The following is a 21604-nucleotide window of genomic DNA, read 5'->3' as shown; positions in this document are numbered from 1 at the left end:
TTTATAGGAGTTTTGAAATTGATCACTGTTCGTTATCTTCACCTTACACACACACACACACACACACACACACACACACACACACACACACACACACACACACACACATATATATATATATATATATATATATATATATATATGTATATATATATACATATATATATTAGAAGTTGACGACGGAGAAGCTGAAATCATCTCTTTTCACATAACGTTGAGTCGTTAGTTTGCCGTTAATATCTATGTTCAATAAGATATACTAGTAAGTACGAAGCAGATGTGAAAGACTCTGTGGTGTCTTTTATTTCAAGTTCACTGCGATATATTGAATCGATATATATTCTTCTTTATAGATACAACGTCGTTGGTATATTCAAATGTCGAGTTGAAGGCCACAGCAAGATAGTTTTTCTTTTCATATAGAAGCTTCTGAATAAAAGAATATAAAAATAGGTCCGCTAATAAAGGAGCACAATTCGTGCACATGGGAATTCCTTCAGACTGTTGGTAGACCTGATCACCAAAGGCTACGAAGATATTGTTAATATCAACTGCAGAGTGCATGTACTTGTGCATAGACTCAGAGTGGTGTTTAACAAAGTGATTTTTAAATGACTGATCACTAGATATGAACATTTCCTTTTTCAATTTCTGTTGAAAAAGCAACTGTCTATGATGTCAAGAAGTCTTTAACTTATCGTGAGGAATGGTCGTGTAAAGTGTTGAAAACTCATACGTTTTGATGTTTTAGATTTGAGAAAAGTTTTGTGATTTCCAATTTATTTAAAGTTATTTAGAATGTTTTAGAATCCATATTTAATTGATAATACTTCTGGTATATGTTGTTGCACAGTACGTTTGAAGGTTCTCCTTTATAACTGTTAATATTTTCATGAGGAGCAACGATAGGGGCTTTGTTGAACATTTACAGGATCCAGCAATGTATATATGTTTGTAAGGGTTGTTTTTGAAGTTTAGGGCCTGTAAAAATAATTAATTTCATGTCCTCATTTTCATCTATAGCAACATCACTAGTAATGATATGTCCAGCTGGACCACAGTTGAAAGAAGACGAAGAACAAGAAGATGGATTATGTATAAAATGGTCTATATCTAGGCACTGTAAATTAGTTTGTAATCAAAAAGTTTGGATGCAATTGTAGAAGTATATCAGTAAGAAATACAGGGTGTAGACTTGAAATATGCTGGAATACAAGACTGAACTTTATCATGACGAAGAATGTTGCTTATGTTGACGGAATCTATTCCTTTATTAGTAAATTTAAGTTTAAGGAACTGACGGCATGATTCGGAAGGATTATCAACTTCCAAAATTTATGTAACAATATTCCATTATCACTTGCATTTGGTGTATATATCTTGTTCTGTTAGCTTGTTCTGCATATGATCAGTTTATAAATCGAGGCAAGCTACTGACAAACAAGTTGATAGTGCAGGGATTTCAAACGTTTCGTTTAAAGTCAGCATTTCGCAAATTCTATGGTCGTTATAACGATCTAGTTTGTCAATAAATCCTATATGTTGGTCAAATGCTGTCTGAAGTGTTCCATATCGATTGTTAGGCCGTTTTTAGCACACTGATTTTGAATACGGATAATTCCGTTTACCTGACCTAGATATAGGGCTCACGGCGAGTGTGACCGGTCGACAGGGGCTCCTCCTAGGCACCTGATTCCACCTCCGGTGTGTACAGGGTTCCGTGTTTGCCCAACTCTCTATTTTGTATTGCTTATAGGAGTTATGAGATTGATCACTGTTCGTTATCTTCATCTTTCATCCATAACGAACAGTGGTTTAAAGAGCCTGTGACGGGAAACATACATGGAATTCAGTCTATATTCTGGTGTTGAAAATCAAAGTATGGACTAGCTTTGACTTCTTCAAATAACGTATTCAAAATTCTCAATGGAATATAGTAAAGTTTAGTGCGAATATGATGTAGACCTAATTGTCTGTTGACGTAAGATAAAAGTGAATCAAATGTGACATCGTGTATATTTGGTCTTTCATATGAACGGTGTCTATGACTATGAGTATGTCTTTGTGTGTTTGGACTAGTCAAAGTTTTTACATTGTATACGTTGTTGTGTCCATATGGAAATGCAGTGCAGTGAGTCTTGATCCAGTGATCTTCTCGTTGTCTACGGAAAGGTTTTTTTGGTTTAGAATTCTGACTCTCATGGACAAGATGGAATGATATGAAGAAGACAATCTGCAGTTTTGCATCGTCATGTTTCATAATTCAATAAAGATTTTGTACCTATGTCAAACGTCTAGATTTGACAGGATGCTGGGATCGGGCCTCCTTTCAGAATCACGTTTTGGTTTTAAAAGAATAAAGTTATGACGTCTGTATACCAAGAATTATCACAAGGTATTTAATTAGCTTTAAATCGAGTTGTTGAGCTATGTTATGTCTCAAAGAGAGAACGGGAGTGAATGCATTTGCATTGCATATTCTCTGGAAGAGCAAATACACATCGGCATTCTCAGGAGGGTATCGTGCGGTGTAATTTCAAGTTCAGTGCATGTACCTTGTGTTAATTCTTAGTATACCTTTATTTAAAGAAACGGGTGCTATGCCTACTGATTGCAAGTGAGCGCCCAAACCACCGAGGCTACCACGATCGGTAGTATGTTGGTTAAACATGCGTTGTTTTACAAGAATTTGTGAGTAAAATGGTTATTCAGATCACCGATTACCATGTGAGTGATGCCTGGATTTTGTAATACAAGTACATTTATTCTATACATGTGTCTCTAACAATTTTCTTAAACACCTGATTCTTCATGTCTGTGTAATTTACTGTGCTGGAGTGTCCAACGATCAAATTCCACCTTCTTGTTCGTTGTTTAACACGAAACTCTTTTACCATCTTTGAACACCGAGAGTAAAGTGTTTGAATTCATCTCTTGATTAAAAAAAACCATACAAACAATAGAGCTATATCTGAAATTCCTTTACCCCACTCGACCATTAAGGACTCGAAACCCAATCTAGTTTACCGTAACAGAGTTTCATATCTTAATAAAGTGAATTATATGTGTTAACAAAGAGGACTTGGGAGAAAGGGAAAGGAAGATAGGAGGGAGGAGAGCGATGTTAAGCCTCTAGGAGCTGATCTGGAGCCGCTAGTTTATCGATGATGTTCCCAGACCCTCTGTGTAGCCTCGATACCGATAGGTTTCTATTTACCTGTCGTCGTTAACATAGAGTAGACAGTGCCTACCTTTACCTTGTTTATGATAACTGTAAATTATCATGTACAGCATAAGTTATCATGTACAGCATATGTTGAGGTCTGTTAGTAATATTGAATTTCATCTGATATTCCAGAAACATTGGATAAATATATGTAAAATAATTCAATGCACATTTCGCTCCTTCAGATAACTCTCTCTCTCTCTCTCTCTCTCTCTCTCTCTCTCTCTCTCTCTCTCTCTCAGTATATTGCCGGTAACAAGAGTTTATAAATAAAAACGAATACGAAGAAAGTGATGGGACGTACTCCTCCTAAATCATGACATTGCAATCAATGACGGTTAAAAGTAATTATATACATTTTTAAAAGGAACAAGATGTGTTTGTGAAACACAAATGCCCCCGGTAATGGCCAATTATGAAGATGGCCAATATCTTGGTACCAGTAGAAACATGCTCATGTGCAATATGAAAGCTCTAATATTTACCATTTGGAAGTTATGACAAAAGTATTTTTTTTAAATGTCAAGGTATCAACGGAAAGGTCTTGTCACAAGGAATACTCATTTGAAATATCAAAGCTCTATCACTTACTGTTCAAAAGTTATTAGCAAGGTTATAATTAAAGTTTCAGACAGAATTACAGAATGACAGATAGGACAAAAACAATATGCCCCTATCTTCGATCTCGGGGGCATAAAAATATAGGTTCATACTAAACGTGACAAGAAGGTTGGATATGACAATACCATTGAAAATGACTAAAACTTGTAAATGCGAGAACAATTTCTAATTATATGTATATGTAATTATATATGTAGGTCTGATCAATTAATACCTGGAAGATCACCCTCATGTAGAACACGTTTCACGTAATCTTTTCATGAATATCAAACATATTTTGAAAACCAAACTTTTATTTTATTATTCATATCAGTAAATGTAGTGTACAAATTTATATATTTTCTATTCGTGTATTCTTTAATTTCGGACACATTATTACGTCATTACCTACATGTACATGTTCGAGATCTAGAGGAGAGGATCGGCTCTGTCAATTTTAAAAGTGGAAATGGCTAAAGAATCTGAAAATTCACATACAGAGCAGAAACAATCGGCTGACATATGTTGAAATGATATGTTCTGTCGAGAAATTGAAAATTCGACACACACGTAGTAGTACGTAGAACAATTCCTTATAATTTATTTTCTTTCCTTTCGAAGCAAAACTTTTTCGAGTCCCATCATTGGAGCCTCAAAAGCCAAAGATGCTACGAATGCAACCATATTCGATAAAACTAAATTTCCGAGGAACAAGTATATCTGAAATGAAAATAAAAGATAATGAAAATATGAATATTATGTGTCCCTCCGCGTCTTGCAATAGCTAATGTAAGATATATATATATATATATATATATATATATATATATATATAATATATATATAATATATATATGTATATATATATATATATATATATATATATATATATATATATATATATATATTAATGTATGGAATATCACTTACTCCTGAAAAGTCGGTGAGATACATAGGGACTCTTGAAGAATAATAGTCCACATACATAAGGACTGGATGGACGAGGTAAACGCAATAAGAGAGCCGGGCTAGGGGTCCGAATGGTGACCAAGAGAGTAATGTGTTCACAAAACCACCATTTCCTGTTGCGCATGCAAATATAACCCAGCATACGCATGCGCCCCATACAGTTCTATTTGTTGCGTTATATAAAGCTGATACGCCATCAGACAGTGGATTATAATTTACTGCATCGTGCAATCCATATAATACCAAACAGGCAAGAACAGCAGCCACTAGCCATATCATCAGGTTTAATATCTGAAATTAGAATAAAATATAATGGTCAAGTAATGTAAATACCTCATAATGGTCACACAATCCGTTGCTATCTGCTTAGTGTTAAGCACAAGAGATGGATTCCAAATACCGAGTATATAAGATTTACTCAATAAGAGCAAGGTGACTAAAGTTGTGACCAATGTATGATTCATTTTATGAAACAGAAATACTGCTTGATAATTGAAATTTCTACAGTCATTTGTAAGACAATTCTACGATTGCACATAGTATTAACATTCGAGAAGCCGAGAGAAAAACACCACACAATCGCATTTATCATGTATTAGTTTTACTTACTTTGTGAATTCTGACTTTGCCCTTGGTTTTAAAAAGCAGATACCCGAACAAAATTCCAATTATGTATGGACCCATTCTGCACCATGGTTTCATATAGTACTTTTCCATGTAAACATTTAATATATCTTGCCTACAAACAATCATATCTATATCTAAGTAACACAGAAGATATTTACATTAAAATACGAACTCAGATACAGCATTCTTCAGCTTTAACATATGACAGCTCTTCACTGTAAGGCTGTAAACTCATGTAAAAGAATGTGGCACGCATGGTCTCGTATTTTCATCAAACTCAAACACATTTCACAACAACTCAAATAAAACGTGCCTTGGTCATATTGTACCATGTAATGGGTTGAAAATAGTGGTTTATAAGCTGAGCTTTCAGGTAACATAGAATACCAATTTCTGGCATGATTACTCTGAGGTTATACATTGTACGTTCAACTAAATAATAGAAAGTTATGAGAAAAATTAACGCCACCTCCGCTCTGATTCTAAATCTGTTTGTTTTGTTTATCTATTGGAACAACTAAGGCCCACTTTTTATTGATAAATAATATTTATGCATTTCACTTTAGGTTACACATGTAGCCATAGCACCAATGCGCTTCGTATTCAAATTGAACATTATTAGTTGACCTGTTTTAATATTCTAATGGGGCAGAATTTATGCAAAAACTTGTACATGAGAAGAAATAATCTCTTGCTGTGGATTTCAACTCGACATTCATATACATCGACGAAGTTTTTTTTCTATGAACAATATTCATTTTATTTCATATCTCGATTCGATATATCCCAGTGAACTGGAAATAAAAGACACCACGGAGTCTTCCATACCTGCTTTGCATTTGACTGTTTTATTAAACTAACAACAAAACTTTATGACAAAAGAGATGACTTCAGCTTCACCATCGTCAACGTCCCATATTTGTGTAGCAATATTCCATTATCACCTGCATATGATGTTTAGTCGCTCAACTTATTCGATATGCGAGAGCATGTTCTGAATATGATCAATTTTTAAATCGAGGCAGGCTACTGACAGATTTTCAACCGTGTCGTTTAAAATAAGCATTTCGCAAATTCTTAGGCCGTTATGATGATCTAATTTGCAAATACAAACTATAACTGGGTCTAATTCTACATGAACAATCTTTATAGGATTTATGAGATTGATCACTGTTCGTTCTTTTTAATTGGTCATAAAGTACATATAAATTGAGCAAAATATATAAAAAAAAAAATCAACACAATTTAATTTTTTATCGATTGTAACTTTTGGTTTTTTGTTGGGTTTTTTTCCACTCATATTGTGACGTCACCAGTTGTAGGTGAATTTTAATATCACACATTTAGAAACATGCTTAGCGCCCAAGGCCGTAGAAGTGTGAACTCTTTCGCAACACGGGACCTCAGTTTTTAAGTTCATATCCAAAAACCCGTGATTCTCACTTCTAAATCTCGAGTGTTTTGTCGAAGGAGCAATCACAACCTATGTTTACGTCTTGACGCGGCTATGACACGAGCAAGGCTCGAACTCACCACCTCCCGTTTACGAAGCGAACGCTGACATTTTTTGTGAATATTGAAAACTATCATAATGCATTTAACACTGGATATGCACTTTGTTCTCCAGAGCTGTGCATCATAGTTTTGTCACCACAATAACTTTTTTCTGAAAGCAATCTTTAGATATAGAGGGGGAGATGTGCCACATAAGATTTAAACCCCAAAAGTAATCACTTGATTCCGGTACAAATCAACGCTCTATAAACGTTGTGACTATCACTTTTAACGTGTTAATTCGATGAAGTAGGTCCTACACTAAACATTATATTTCAGAACATACATTAATCTGGTCTAATTTTCTTTTCTTTTTAAATTAAACTTAAGTATTAGGGGAAAAACATGTTTCACAAATTCAATAACAACTAACAACATTTATTGACAAGTCATTCATCTGTAATTTTACTGGTGATTTGCCCATCAATGTCGACTGGAATGGTTAATTTGATATCATATGCATAAACGTAAATACCGGGGTATCTGAAAAAAATAAATACATTTCCCATTTTTCATAAACATGTCGTGACTTTAAGAATATTAAAATGTGCAAATGATTTAATTTGTTCTTTCTTATACATTCATACCTAAACGCTTATTCTTATTTAAAAATTGTTTGCAGTAGCTCAGTGGTTAAAACGTTTGCTTCGTAAGCAGCAGGGCATGCGTTCGAGCCCCGCTCGTACCAGGGATTGATTGATTGATTGTATCTTGCTTAACGTCACGCTGGTGAATTTTTCGTTCATATGGAGACGTCACCAAGACCGGTGAAGGGCTTCAAATTTAGGCCTATGCTCGCGCTTACGGCCATTGAGCAGTGAGGGTTCTTTAGCATGCCACACCTTCTGTGCCACGGGACATCCGTTTTTAAGGTCATCTTCGAGGACCCGTGACATTCACACCTGATGCCGAGCGTTTGGCGATGGAACTATCACTACCTGTTTTAACGACTTAGGTCTGTCGCGGCCAGGATTCGAACCCCGGCCTTCCGCATGCGGGCGTATCACAAACTATTTTGAAAACCTTAACATAGTGATTCAGCGCCTTTGCAAAACGCTCGGCATTTAGAAGTAAAAGGCACGGGTCTTTCGGATCGGAGATCCCGTGTTGCGACAGAGTTGGCACGTGAAAGAACCCTTAATGTTACAACCCTGGGCGATGAGCATTATGTCTGAAGTGGTACTTTACCTAAAGATGATGACGTCTCAACATAAGTGAACAATTCTTTGTTTCAATACATTTGGAAACCGCACACACCTTTGCTGATGACGTGACTGAAAATTGTTGACTTTGACATAGGCTATGTCTTTCCATGTTGCCTACCAACGTTTCTGGTACACAATAAACGAGTGATACAACATGTATGTATTTGACAAAAACCATCAGATAGTACTTTACAGTTTTCAAAAGCAATATCCATTGTCCAAACCCGTATGGGGTCTAAATAATACATGTAAGTACTGAATAATTCGCTGAATCATGTGGAAACATTCTCTTCGTACTATCGGTAAACATTTGTAACTGCGGGACACTGCCGCTCAGCGTGCTCGGTGGTACATGTACAGCGTAGTTCAAATGTAGATCCGTAGGATGCGTTTGTCAAATACTATTTTTTTAAATTTATTTTTTCTGAGCACATTCTGTACAATTATCATAATACAGTAACTATAGATATGATTATCTAATGCTGTATGTAGTACTTACGACTGAACTGTCTGTGAAATAATGGCTGGTGGCATCCCATAATGAGCCGAAATCACACCAGGAGCGATTGTAGTTCCAATCAAAAACACCAGGCACACTGCGATACCGATAAATTCTTTACTATATAACAAAAAAGTCAAATAAGATAAAGTGAATAGAAACCATTATATTGTAGATATTCGAATTCCGAAATGTTTAGATTACAGAAAGTAGAAATGAGTATGATAAAAATGAGAGTTTCATTGATAAACTTACTAATAAAGAGGAATCAACATAAGAGGACTGAGGATAAAGAACTGCATGTCATTTGACAAATACCACGACCATCCCATGCACTGCAATAATTATAACAATGACATGTACAGACAAGACAAACAAAAATAATTAAAAAAAATAAAAACAACATCGGAAATGTGTAAAAGTGTCGCCATGGTCGAGTTTTTCCTCGTTCCAAAGGCTCAAACTTTACAACCACCTCCCTGCACAAATCGTCAAAGAAGTGTTTGTTTCATCTTGCCACAACCACACAGTCAAACAAAGAATTGTATGGACTCTTGTTGGAGCATATAATTATGCAGAAAATGTTTCAGCGTTTCAAACTACACGTGCATTGGTTATAGGGTAAAATGGCAGATTAATTAGTGATCGTTTTCTAAAAATAAAAAGTCATAAGATAAAACCAAGAGGTTCATAAGTCACATCGCTCACCTGACTGAGCCACCTTGACCCTGCCGTTGTTCAAGGCCAACACCAAAGTACAACTAGGAAGAATTGTTTTAGCACACTAAAACTGATGTTTCCTCTTCCATTGTCCAAAGGTTTTTAATAACATTACAGGGATCATTTTTAAAGTGGTAAAGTGCAAAGGTTATAAAAAATGACAGGCGATAAACTGTCTCATTATTGTTTACCCACATACAAATTATCAAAGGCCTAATCAAAATTAGGTCAAACTTCCAGGTGAAGGTCACAAGATCACACACCATTGGATCACATGAAAGATCTTGCCGAAAGGAATGTATACACAAAACATGATATCCCTAGTTTAGACAGTCCAAGAGATATTTTAAAGATATTTCTCATATATGAAAGGTGAAAATAACGAACAGTGATCAATCTCATAACTCTTACATAATTCTCGTGGGATCCTGATCGGGTAAACAGAGTCATCCGTAGTCCAAATCAGTGTGCCAAGAACGGCCTAACAATTGCTATGAAACAATTCAGATAGCATTTGATCCAATGATAGGTTGTACTGACGAACTAGATCGTTATAACAACAATAGAATTTGCAAAATGCTGACTTCAATCGAGACTGTTGAAGCCATTGTACCATCAACATGTTTGTCAGTAGCTTGCCTTGATTTAAAAACTGACTATACGCAGAATACGCTCTTGCGTATCGAATTGGGAGATATAAATACCATATACAGGCTATAATGGAATATTGCTACACAAATATGGGAAGTTGACGATGGAGAAACTGAAATCATCCCGTTTACTATAAAGTTGAGTAGTTAGTTTGCCGTTAATATCTATTTTCAGTAAAATATCCAAGGATGAATCAGAAATGGACGACTCTGTGTTGTCATTTATTTCGAGTTCACAGAGATATATCTAATCGACATATGAATGAAAATCCTTATTGTTGAAACGTCGTCAATATATCTAAATGTCGAATTGAAGGCCACAGCAAGATACTTTTTCTTCGATGTAGGAGTTTTTAAAAAATAAATTCTGCTTCAGAAGTATATATAAACAGGTTAGCTAACAAAGGAGCACAAATCGTTTCGATTGAAATTCCAACAGACTACTGCAAGACCTGATCACCAAAGACTACGAAAATATTATCAATGAGGAACTCCAGCATATATTTCATTTCAACTTCAGAGTACTTGTGCCTGGAATCAGAGTGGTGTTCAACAAAGTAAATTTTTGGATGACAGATCACTATATATGAATGCTTCCTTTTCCATTTTTGTTAAAGACGTATGTGTAACTGTCTTTAATGTCAAAAAGTCTAGTCTTTAATTGATGGTGAGGAATGGTCGTGTAAAGTGTTGAAAAGTCATACGCTTTGATGTTATTGATTTGAGAAAAGCTTTGCAATTTCTAGTTTACTAAAAGTTGGCTTTTTAAATAATTTTTCAGAGTCTATATTTGATTTACACCACTTATTGCATATGCAGTGGCACAGTACATATAATTTTTATGTGAAATTAAAATAATCAGTTAGCGTACCTTCTTTCCCAATTTACAGTAAATGCAATGATGCTTTATTTTATTTTAAGGAGGTTTTTGCTACCTGAGCTGATAGCTCAAATAAACCTTGTGATCATTCGTTGTCTGTCGTCTGTCTGTAGACTTTTCACATTTTCAATTTTTCTCCATAACCATTGTGTTAATTTCAACCACATTTGGCAAAAAGCATCCTTGGGTAATAGGTTATTCAAATGAAGGGCAACACCCTTATTCAAGGGGAGATAATGGTGAAATAGCTAAAGTACACTGACAAAGTTTAAAAATCGTCTTCTACAGAACCAGTGGGCTAATTACAACAAAACTTTGGACAAAGTAGCACTAGGTGAAGGGGATTTAAGTTTCTTTTCAATTACAGGGCCATACTCTCTTTAAAGCGGAGATAATCACGAAAATGCAAAAATAGAGTGGGGTCATTTAAAAATCTTCTCAAGAACTACTGGGCCAGATGAGCTGTTAAATTCATGGACCCAGGGGTTAAGGTGGGACCAGAATAGGAGTCAAAGTTTTACATGCCAATACTAGTATATAGGGAAAATCTTTCAAAATCTTTTCAAGAATAACTGGGCCAGAAAATGTGAAATTTATAGGAAAGTGTGCTGACATATTGCAGATTCGAGTCTGTGAAAATCATGGCATCTGGGGTAGGGTGGGAACACAATAGGAGATCAAAGTTTTACATGCAAATAGATAGGAAATTATTTCTAAAATATTCATTTTCAAGAACTACTCGGTCAGAAAAAAATAAATTTACATGAAAGATTCCTGATATATGCCAAATTTCAAGTTTGTTAAAATTATGGTCCGCGAGGGTAGGGTGAAACTACAATAAGGGATCAAAGTTTTACATGCGAATATATTTGGAAAATCTTTAAATATCTTCTTCTTAAGAACCACTGGGTCAGAAAAGTCGCATGGAAGCTTCGTGAAATCATGGAGATTCCAGTTTGCTAACATCATGGCCCATGGACATAGGGTGGGGCCACAATAGGGGATCAAAACTTTACATGCTTCAGTTTTAGACACATTTAATATCCCAGTCAATGGGTAGAATGAATATGAGTTACCGTACCTATACTGGATTCCTAAACTACATAAAAAACCTTACAAACAAAGATACATTGCTGGATCCAGTAAGTGCTCTACCAAACCCCTATTTTTGCTCCTCACGAAAATATTAACAGCTGTGAAGGAGAAACTTCAAACTCACTGTGCGACTACATATGCCAGAAGTGGTGTTAATCAAAAGTGGATTCTAAAAACTTAACTTCTAAAGAATTTTTAGTAAACTTGAAATCGCAAAACTATTCCCAAATCAATAACATCAAATCCTATGACTTTTCAACACTATATACGACCATTCCTCACAATAAATCAAAGACTAGACTTTTTGACATCATGGACAGTTGATTCTTCAACAAAAATGGAAAAAGGAAACATTCATATCTAGTCACCCGTAAACTTACTTTGTTAAAACCGCTCTGATTCCAGGCACAAGTATTCTGAACTGAAGTTGAAATAAAAATATGCTAGAGTTCCTCATTGACAATATCTTCGTGGTATTTTGTGATCATCTCTTCCAACAGTCTGTCGGAATTCCCATGGGCACGAATTGTGTTCCTTTGTTAGCTGACCTTTTTCTATATTCATATGAAGCAGAATTTATTCAAAAACTTCTACCTGAGAAGAAAAAAAAGTCTTGCTGAGGCCTTCAATTCGACATTTAGATATATCGACGACGTTTTGTCTATTAACAATAATAATTTTCATTCATATGTCGATTGGATATATCCCTGTGAGCTCGAAATAAAAGACACCACAGAGTCGTCCACTTCTGCTTCATACTGATATATTTTATTGAAAGTAGACATTAACGGCAAACTGACAACTCAACTGTATGACAAACGGGATGATTTAAGTTTCTCCATCGTCAACTTCCCATATTTATGTAGCAATATTCCATCATCACCTGCATATGGTGTTTATATCTCTCAAATCGATATGCAAGAACTTATTCTGAGAATGATCAGCTTTTAAATCGAGACAGGTTACTGACACACAAGTTGATGGAACAGTGATCTCAACAGTCTCGTTAAAACCAGCAATTCGCAAATGCTATGTTCGTTATAACGATCTAGTTTGACAATACAACCTATCATTGGGTCAAGTGCTGTCTGACTTGTTTCATAGCGATTGTTAGGCCGTTCTTGGCACACTGATTTTGACTACAGATACCCCCTTTACCTGATCAAGATATAGAACTCACGGCGGGTGTGACCGGTGGACAGGGGATACTTACATGTACTACATGTACTCCTAGGCACCTGATCCCATTTCTGGTATATCCATGAGTCCGTGTTTTCCGAACTCTCTATTTTGTATAATTGCTTTTAGGAGATATGAGATTTATCAGTGTTCGTTATCTTCACCTTTCATATTCATGATTTATGATTTTAAAATTAAATGAAACGGATATTGAATAATATACTAGAAACATTTCAATGTTTTCATGAATGAAACTTCAAACGTGGATTTTCATATAGCGTGAAATTAAAACCATCATGATTATGCCGTTGTAAGTAATCATGAAATTTTAAGACAATGAAATTAAAGCAACTTATAGTATTTAAAGGAGAGCAAAATATGTATGGGAATAGAAATCAACACCTTAAGTTATTGAAATAGGATTTGGGATAGCATACTCCAAGTTCAACTACAGAAATACTAACTAGCACCATATATACTTACCATGTCGGACATATCCACCAAATTGTTGACATAAAGTAGATTTTTCCACCATGAATCTTCACAGTAATTTTTTTCGAATCCTTTCGGTGGATAAATTGGCCCATCAGAGAAGTAGGGTGAGAGAGTCGCTTCAGTCATGAGAACCAGCATATACGCAGGAGTTAATCTGGCAAAACATTCAGTAAAAAATATATATACAATTGTAATTCGCAAAACAATTTCTCTTCCGTACTGCAAAAACATCATTCAATCCAGAATAACAGCATGTGTGTGTGTGTGTGTGTGTGTGTGTGTGTGTATTTACCTCCAGAACCTATGAAAATAAAACATAAACCAGTTCAGTTTCCCCCTTCGTTTGTCCATCTCTTTCAAAGTTAGATAAGTGAGTAAGAGTCCGCTAAAATAGAAAAACCAAACGCACACTGATTTCAGCACCATCTTAAGTTTCATCACGGTGATTTAGAAGCTTTATGATTGTACAAAAGAATACTAAATTCTGGATTAATGAATACCTCAGAGCAAAAAATGAATCTACTGCTACCAGAGCATTGGAAATGGCCTGGAAAGTCCATCTGTCTAACATGTCTTTTAAAAAAGGTCCACTATTACCTATGGAAAAAGAACTGAAGAATCACAATACATCAATACAAAAAACTACAAAACCTCTAAATATCGTGATGTGTTGTTACGGTGAATATTGTGGTTGATTTGTCTGGTGTAGTAATCAGTCTGTGTGAGTACATTGACAGTTTTCCTGTGGATATCTCCGCAGCTATTGAATTGAAAGTGTGTTAATATACGGACTGGTATCAAAATTAATGGGTTGCAGATAAAGTTTGAGTTTGGGCTCTCTTGGACTATTTTTTAATGAGTTTGACCGGTCAACAGGGGGTGTTTACTCCTCCTAGATATCTGATCTCACTTCTGGGTTTTCCACGGGTTGATCCGTGTTTGCCCTACTATTGATTTTGTATTCTTCATAGGAATTATTGATCATTGTTCATTATCGTCACTTTTTCATATATATGCTAAATATGAAAATATGGATGTATATTTAATTGCTGTGATAAAATTTAGAAATTCATCTAAGGATCTGACAGCTTTGCATTTGAGATCATGTTATTGACCCAAGTCTCATTTCAAAATTAAGGATTATCTCCCCCCACGCATAGCTCTTATCCTTAGACGAATTTGACTCCACTGTTTTGGCATACTATTTTCCCCTATACTAGCTCTAAAACTTCATTGTTATTTCGGATTTCAAACATTTCGGTTGAGCATCACTGGGGAGACATTATTTGTCGAAATGCGCATCTGGTGCATCAAAATTGGTACCGTATAAGTTTTACATATTGAAAATTTGAGTTTGTGCTTTGTTGACCTTGTTTTTTTTTTAAGCATTATGAACCTTGAACGCTAACACGCTTCATGAAATACATGAAAGGCGAAGATGTACATGTATGCCGGCGTGAAGTGTTACAGTTCATACCATTAAGTATTTCAAATATTACTCCGTTTAACCGATCGAGAGATAGGGCTCGCGGTGGGTGTGACCACTCGATAGGGGATGATTACTCCTCCTAGGCACCTGATCTCACCTCTTGTATGTTCAGTGGTCCGTGTTTGCCCTACTTTTAAATTTGTGTTCTTTATAGGAGTTATTAAACTAATTATAATCAGATCTTCTCTCACCGATAGACTGGAGAAAGATCTGACAGCTTTGCATTTGAGGTCATGTTATTGACCCGGATCTCATGAATAATTCAATAAATATTTAACCAATAGCAATAGCTTGACAAAGAATCAAGGACCAATCAGGAATCGTTTTACTGAAGCGTATTCTGATTTCAAGTTCACAAAAATTCCGTTGATTCATGTAAATTTTAAACTAATTCCAAATATCAGCGTTAAAGGAAAGGCAAAGGAAGATCTTAGATGTTATACATCTATTATTATAAAAATATTTTTTTCTGTGGCGTTGTAACATCGCTCATGGACGCCGGCATCGTCTTCGATCATTCCCCCATACTTCTCGGTAATTATTGACATGTGCATGATAAATACCAAATCTGTTCCGATATAACAACAAATTTTTCATGTTAGCGAAAGCTATCATTTGATTGGTCAAGTGTGAAAGGTGAAATAACATGACCTCAAACGCAATGCTGTCAGATCCTTCTTCAGTGTAACAATTATAATAGGTCTGATTTTCATTAGATTGTAGGAGTTATGAGATTGATTACTTTTCGTTATCTTCACCTTTTTATTTATTTCTTAAGTGAACCCATGTAGAAATACTTACTGACAGTGCCGAGAACGAAGGCATAGCTGTGACCCAAAACAACCCACGATATACTCAGAAATCGGATCCCATTAAGAGCAGTGAGAGTTTCGGAGGTTCGATGCGTGCTCAAGATTTTCTTGCCGTTGGAGTAAGCGGAAAAGGACAACAGAAGTTTCTCAAGTGTGCCTGGAATGTACAGAAATATGTTATACTGATAAGTATGATATCATGATGAAATACGAATCCGACATGATGGTGATTGATAAGATCATATTAAGCTGACCGTTATCACCTATCAATAACTTCCTTTCTTCTATATCAATACTACCGAAATCTTTTAGATCGTGGTCATTGTCTGTCAATGAATCATTTACTGTCTTCTAGATGGTCATTATTCTAGTCCCTTTAATCGTGGTTATTGTCTATCAATAGCTTACTTACCTCTAAATGAACATTTTGAGTCCTAGCCTATTGTTTTTCAATGAGTTACTGTCTTCAACATATATTTTACTCATATCTTTAGAGTTGTGTTAGTTGATTGCAAAACTCATTGTCTTTAGGATGAACATTACATGTATGTACTCAGCATGTCATTTGAATCGTGTATTTTGTCTATCAATTACTTGCTGACTTCTAGATGAACATTAATGGAGTCATAATTAGTGGCTACCAATGACTTACTGTATTCTAAATGGCAGTTGATTTAAACTTGCTTTCTTCTGGATAAGTCCTTTGAGTATTGAATGTTGGTTATCAATGACTTACTGTCTTCTATATGAACACTGCGTAGTTCTTTTGAGTCGTGGTTCAGCAATGGATATTTCTCGTTGTCTGTGTTCTTTATTGCAGGATCGATATAAGATTCCTTCAGTTCTGCTCTACTCTTACGTAGCCAATGGATTATGATGATGTCATAGGCAGTGCTCAGGACAATGATGGCAGTGAGTATACTTAATATAACACTAAAGAAAACAACAGGAACAGGTAAATGTCGGTGAGTATGCCTACATCTACAAATATTGATTCAGTCATCCGAGAAAAGTACTTTTAGTATTCAAGTATTTGCCTTATCGAAAAAAATGTAAGTGTTTAGTCTAGTTTAAAGAATTAAATGATATTAGTTTCGTAAGTAAAATATGACAAAACAATAGACGTATTGAAGTGATGTTTTCTTTGGTTTAATGTGTATGTAAACTATGTACAAAACTGTATATCATAGCATCCTACTTCCGTTTCCTTACATTGTAACTATAGCATTAGATGTCAATGGCTTCTCCTCCTCCGGAATAACTACGAAAACTATATTGGATATATTTCCGAAAGGTATCTTCTCGAGACCTGAAAATAAAATGTTTTGATATGTAACCTACGTGTGTTTGGTGAATAAAAATAATGTGTAAAATCCGTGTAATTTGGTGTAAAATAGTTTGTTAGGAGTAAGTAAGCACCGTAACATAGTCTACTTGATAAGCGTGCATATCATGTGTTACTCAAACATGTATGATATGGTAAATTGGTATAATTTGAATGTGATGATAATTATTTGATGTCTATAAAATGTGTAACGAAAATGGGCAATCTAGTTTAAACCAATCAACTGGAAAATATGTAATGATGATTTTCTACTCTTTTCACATTTAAACATTCTACTAACTGTCAGCAAAAGCGTGAACAGTGTTACCTTCATGTACAAGCGCCGTAGTGTCGCTACTGCTACAACTGTCTGGGAGGCAAACACCAATCAAAATGCCTGTACCACCTCCCCCGCTGAACTAAAACGAAACAAAACACCGCCAATCGTCGTGGAGTTTTTATGTAAGAATCTAGTAAGGGTATCAATACTATGGTATTCTATCAATAAAATGAAACAAAAAACTATAATATGCATGCAAAAACTGCAGTGGTACAGATATATAAATAATAATAGTTTCAAAATACAGCCTGGATTTTTTAAAGATAAAAACCACGTGCTATTCTTTCAGTAATTCTTGGGTCTGTTCATATTTTCATGTAACTACCCTATAGTTATATACACATGATCTAGCATGATGAATTCCATCGGATGAGTCCTTATTCTAACAAATAGTAAATATGTATATCTACAATCGATGAACGTAATCTCAACAACCTTACGGACGCCATTTATCTGAGAGAATTTTGTCCGACCACATGTGAAGATGGTGCGCGCAATGCATACATTATCCAAATAAGGCCAACCGAATAATTACTCATGATTTGAACCTATTCTTTTCATCTGAGATGAAATTGAATAGTCTATGCTGCATGATATATATATATATATATATATATATATATATATATATATATATATATATATATTCATCATACAAGTCTAGATACCTTGAATAATGTTATTTTAGAAGCTAAAAAAATCTTCATTATTAGTACCTACATGTATGTACCTTTAAGTAAAGGCTAATTTGTTCCACACGAAGAAGTTTATTTTATATATTTAACAGGTTCTGTAAATTTCCCATATATACTATCTTACCCCAGTTTTAAACTTGATTTTACGGTTTACTATTTGTGCTGTGTGACTTTTATGGGGTCGGATTACATGACTCATAAATTTCAGTGCAATAACTCTCTCTCTCTCTCTCTCTCTCTCTCTCTCTCTCTCTCAGATACAAAGGTACACTTTTCGTGCAGGAGTAAACAAGGGTTATTTTCAGAATTGATTTGAAACCATAACATAAACCCAAAGCTCGTTAAAAGTGCAGATAGCAATTCTGTCTATAATTAAATATATCTGATTATTGATTAATTATCATAAAATGTAAAATTACTTTAATAGTTTTATTCTTTTATTTTCATGCTGGATTTGAACTTGCGCATGGTGAAATATTTTTGATATTTGCATTTTACTTTTTATCATACTATGGCCCAGAGTCTTTTTATTCATTTGGTTACTTACTTCTCCCGCACTGCTAGTCGTTCCCAAGGGTATATAAACTATAGAATATGTTCCTTTAATATTCAGTGTCCCATTACGATACTCGGTTCGTTTACATTCGTCATAGGATCCCAGCCATCTTAAATTGCCATCCAGAATACCAGGTCCAGGTTTTCCAATGGCATCAAGGACTGCGATATAAACGTAATAATCAATTAGATATTTGAAATCACCATTGAAAATTAAGAGTCGTTAAACTGCTATAGCAAGTAAACGGATTTGGTTTTTTATGTTTTGTTGTTTTGTTTATTTGTTTTACACCACTTCAAGATTGTTTGCGCATATCGATACATTACTAGCTGTAGGTGAAGTGACACATTTTTAGACCTGAACATGACCTTTTATATCTATCTACTAATAGGTTAAAATAAAGCGCATAAAAACCAAATTTCCCATATCAAGATACTTTGGATAAGTGATCGTGAATTGTACCATGTAGATTCGTCAAAATCTTCGGCGAAAGTAAGATTAAACACATAGTTAGTAATACTGTCTAAATGTTGCCTAGGTCTGCAGTTGTAAACTTTTGTAGTAAACTTGCATTGTAATACGTAAATATAAATAGATAGTGCCAGTGAATCTGCTTACTTTGCAAAGCCCATGTGTTACTTTTGGGTTGGGCAACAGCTGACGACGTGACTGCTTGTACACTGTGACTGCAGTTTCCGCTCACATTGTACTTTGTAGCACCGAACTCGTTTCCATACAGAATCTGTCGTGGAAAATCCTTCAAATAACGAACAGTGTCCACAAAGTTTTCCTCAATGTTTAGTTTACCTCCAGATTGTACCAAATTCACAGCTTCTTCTATTATTTGGAAATAAGGCTTAGATTGTAATGACAGCGATGAAGAAACGGTAAGTGAGAGAATTAAGGCAAGACACCTAGACATAAACATGGTGGCGATTCCTCTCTTCTACCCGTCACAATCAGATTTCGTAATGCCCCGACTTTAGAGGTTATCAAATACAGGTATATTCGGGGTGAATGATATTGGGGAGATATCGTCTATTTAACTTCTCGAGTGAGTCATGGCCGCCCTTTGAACAGATGCATTTGTTTGTTACATGATGCACTCAATATGATTATTATGTTCATATTGCATGATTTCGTAATTAGGAATACAAATAAAGAAAGACTCGCATATTTGAGTCAAATATCACTCTAATTCTATGTGCATGTATGTTAAGATTATTAGCATTTCTACTTTAATCAATAAAAAATGCTTTATCCAGCATCTTTAAAATGGTGATAAGTAACGGAAAACCCAATGTCTCCTGAATTTGATAGACGTTGAAACCTGGTCACTATGTTCATGAAAATGGAATTTATGTCTTAAATGCTGAGAAAGGTCACCGCGGCTAGTTTTTGCTGTATCGTATATAAACATAAGGCAAATTTCATATGAAAATTTCATTTATTCAAATGACGAACTAGATAACAAACTACTAACAAGGGGATCAGACTCACAAACAATCCACTGAAAATGTCACTGAAATGGAGAAAGAAAATAAACAATGACAAAATAATTCAATATGTCTGATCACACAAATTTATAAAAATCTACATCAACTACAATAAAAAGCAATCTTACAAAGATGCAGTAAAAGATGGCACATCATATACACGTGATATTAATCAATTAGAAAATAATCATCAAAATATTGTTTATACCGCAAAAATAGTGCGAGTCTACAACTATTTGAATGGTTTCATTGGAATATGTAGAAAAGTTGTTTAAGAATATTAAACAGTAATAATCTACTTTTAGAGGGAAAGTAGGCTATTATCAGGAAAGTAAACATTTCACAAGAGCACAGTGCAAACGTCCTTCTAACACGCGGTGTATGTTCTCTGTATTGAACAGAAGTTCACCGAACCAGATTTTAACCTTACCTTTCCCCAAAGTCATTTTTGTGCACTAATATTGATCTCAGATTGTTACATATTAGAACGAGATTCCTCTAGATAGTGTAAGTTATCGTTCTTTTACATTCTAAAATGAATACTTATAAAACAGAACATTTGTTATTTTTCTGTTTTGGGGGATGATAAGAGTAGTCTACATTTTAATATATTACTCATTAACCATAACTATTTCCGTTCATTGCCCTCATACATATAGTTGCTGAGAAATACGATACCATGGAAACACTGAAAGCTTCTTGGTAATTCAATGATACTCTTTAGACACGTTTGATTAATTTCGAGAAATATTTAGAAATGAATTTCAGTTTTTAAAATACATGGCGGTATGAATTGCGACACTTTACACCATCACACATGAACTTGATATAGCGCGGTAATTCGTATGCAGGCATGGAGCTTTAGTAATTCATACCCTCATGCATTTTAATTTTTATGAAATAAACGCGCTTCGTGGAGTATGCCTATCATGTATTTACATTTCCTCATTAATTCACTACAGTTGTGACCAATGCGCGTATAATTCTTGATAAATATAGTACGTTTATTTCAACGGCGGGGAATTCCGACAGAAGTGAAAGTAGAATGTAAATATTGTTTGATTTTTTTAAATACATGATGGTACATGTTGTATGACCAGCAACGTTTCACGCCAGCATACTTTTCTTAAAGCGCTAACGAGTTTGACAAAGAATGCGGCAGCGAAGTGTCGCAATTCATACCCTCATGTATT

The 21604-nt window shown here is 35.0% G+C and overlaps 2 protein-coding genes across 3 annotated transcripts in view; one reads left to right on the top strand and one right to left on the bottom strand.

Annotated features, from left to right (window-relative positions):
- Window positions 1-21604, top strand: part of LOC125679461 (transcription intermediary factor 1-alpha-like) — a 47289-nt gene that overhangs the window by 1744 nt on the left and 23941 nt on the right. The gene's annotated exons all lie outside the window — the stretch shown is intronic.
- Window positions 4123-19910, bottom strand: LOC125679463 (nose resistant to fluoxetine protein 6-like). Its single transcript, XM_048918691.2, has 14 exons — window positions 19534-19910; window positions 18907-19076; window positions 17653-17743; window positions 17213-17309; window positions 16737-16933; window positions 15990-16157; window positions 14200-14296; window positions 13992-14084; window positions 13688-13853; window positions 8936-9015; window positions 8681-8800; window positions 5405-5534; window positions 4757-5086; window positions 4123-4546 (listed from the first exon to the last, which is right to left on the bottom strand). Exons 1-14 carry the CDS (start codon window positions 19841-19843, stop codon window positions 4427-4429), a joined length of 2169 nt encoding a protein of 722 aa, XP_048774648.2. The 5' UTR covers window positions 19844-19910; the 3' UTR covers window positions 4123-4426.

This window comes from Ostrea edulis, chromosome 2 (genome assembly GCF_947568905.1).
Source record: "Ostrea edulis chromosome 2, xbOstEdul1.1, whole genome shotgun sequence".
NCBI classification, from domain to species: domain Eukaryota; kingdom Metazoa; phylum Mollusca; class Bivalvia; order Ostreida; family Ostreidae; genus Ostrea; species Ostrea edulis.
This window is presented reverse-complemented; position numbering and strand designations above follow the sequence as displayed.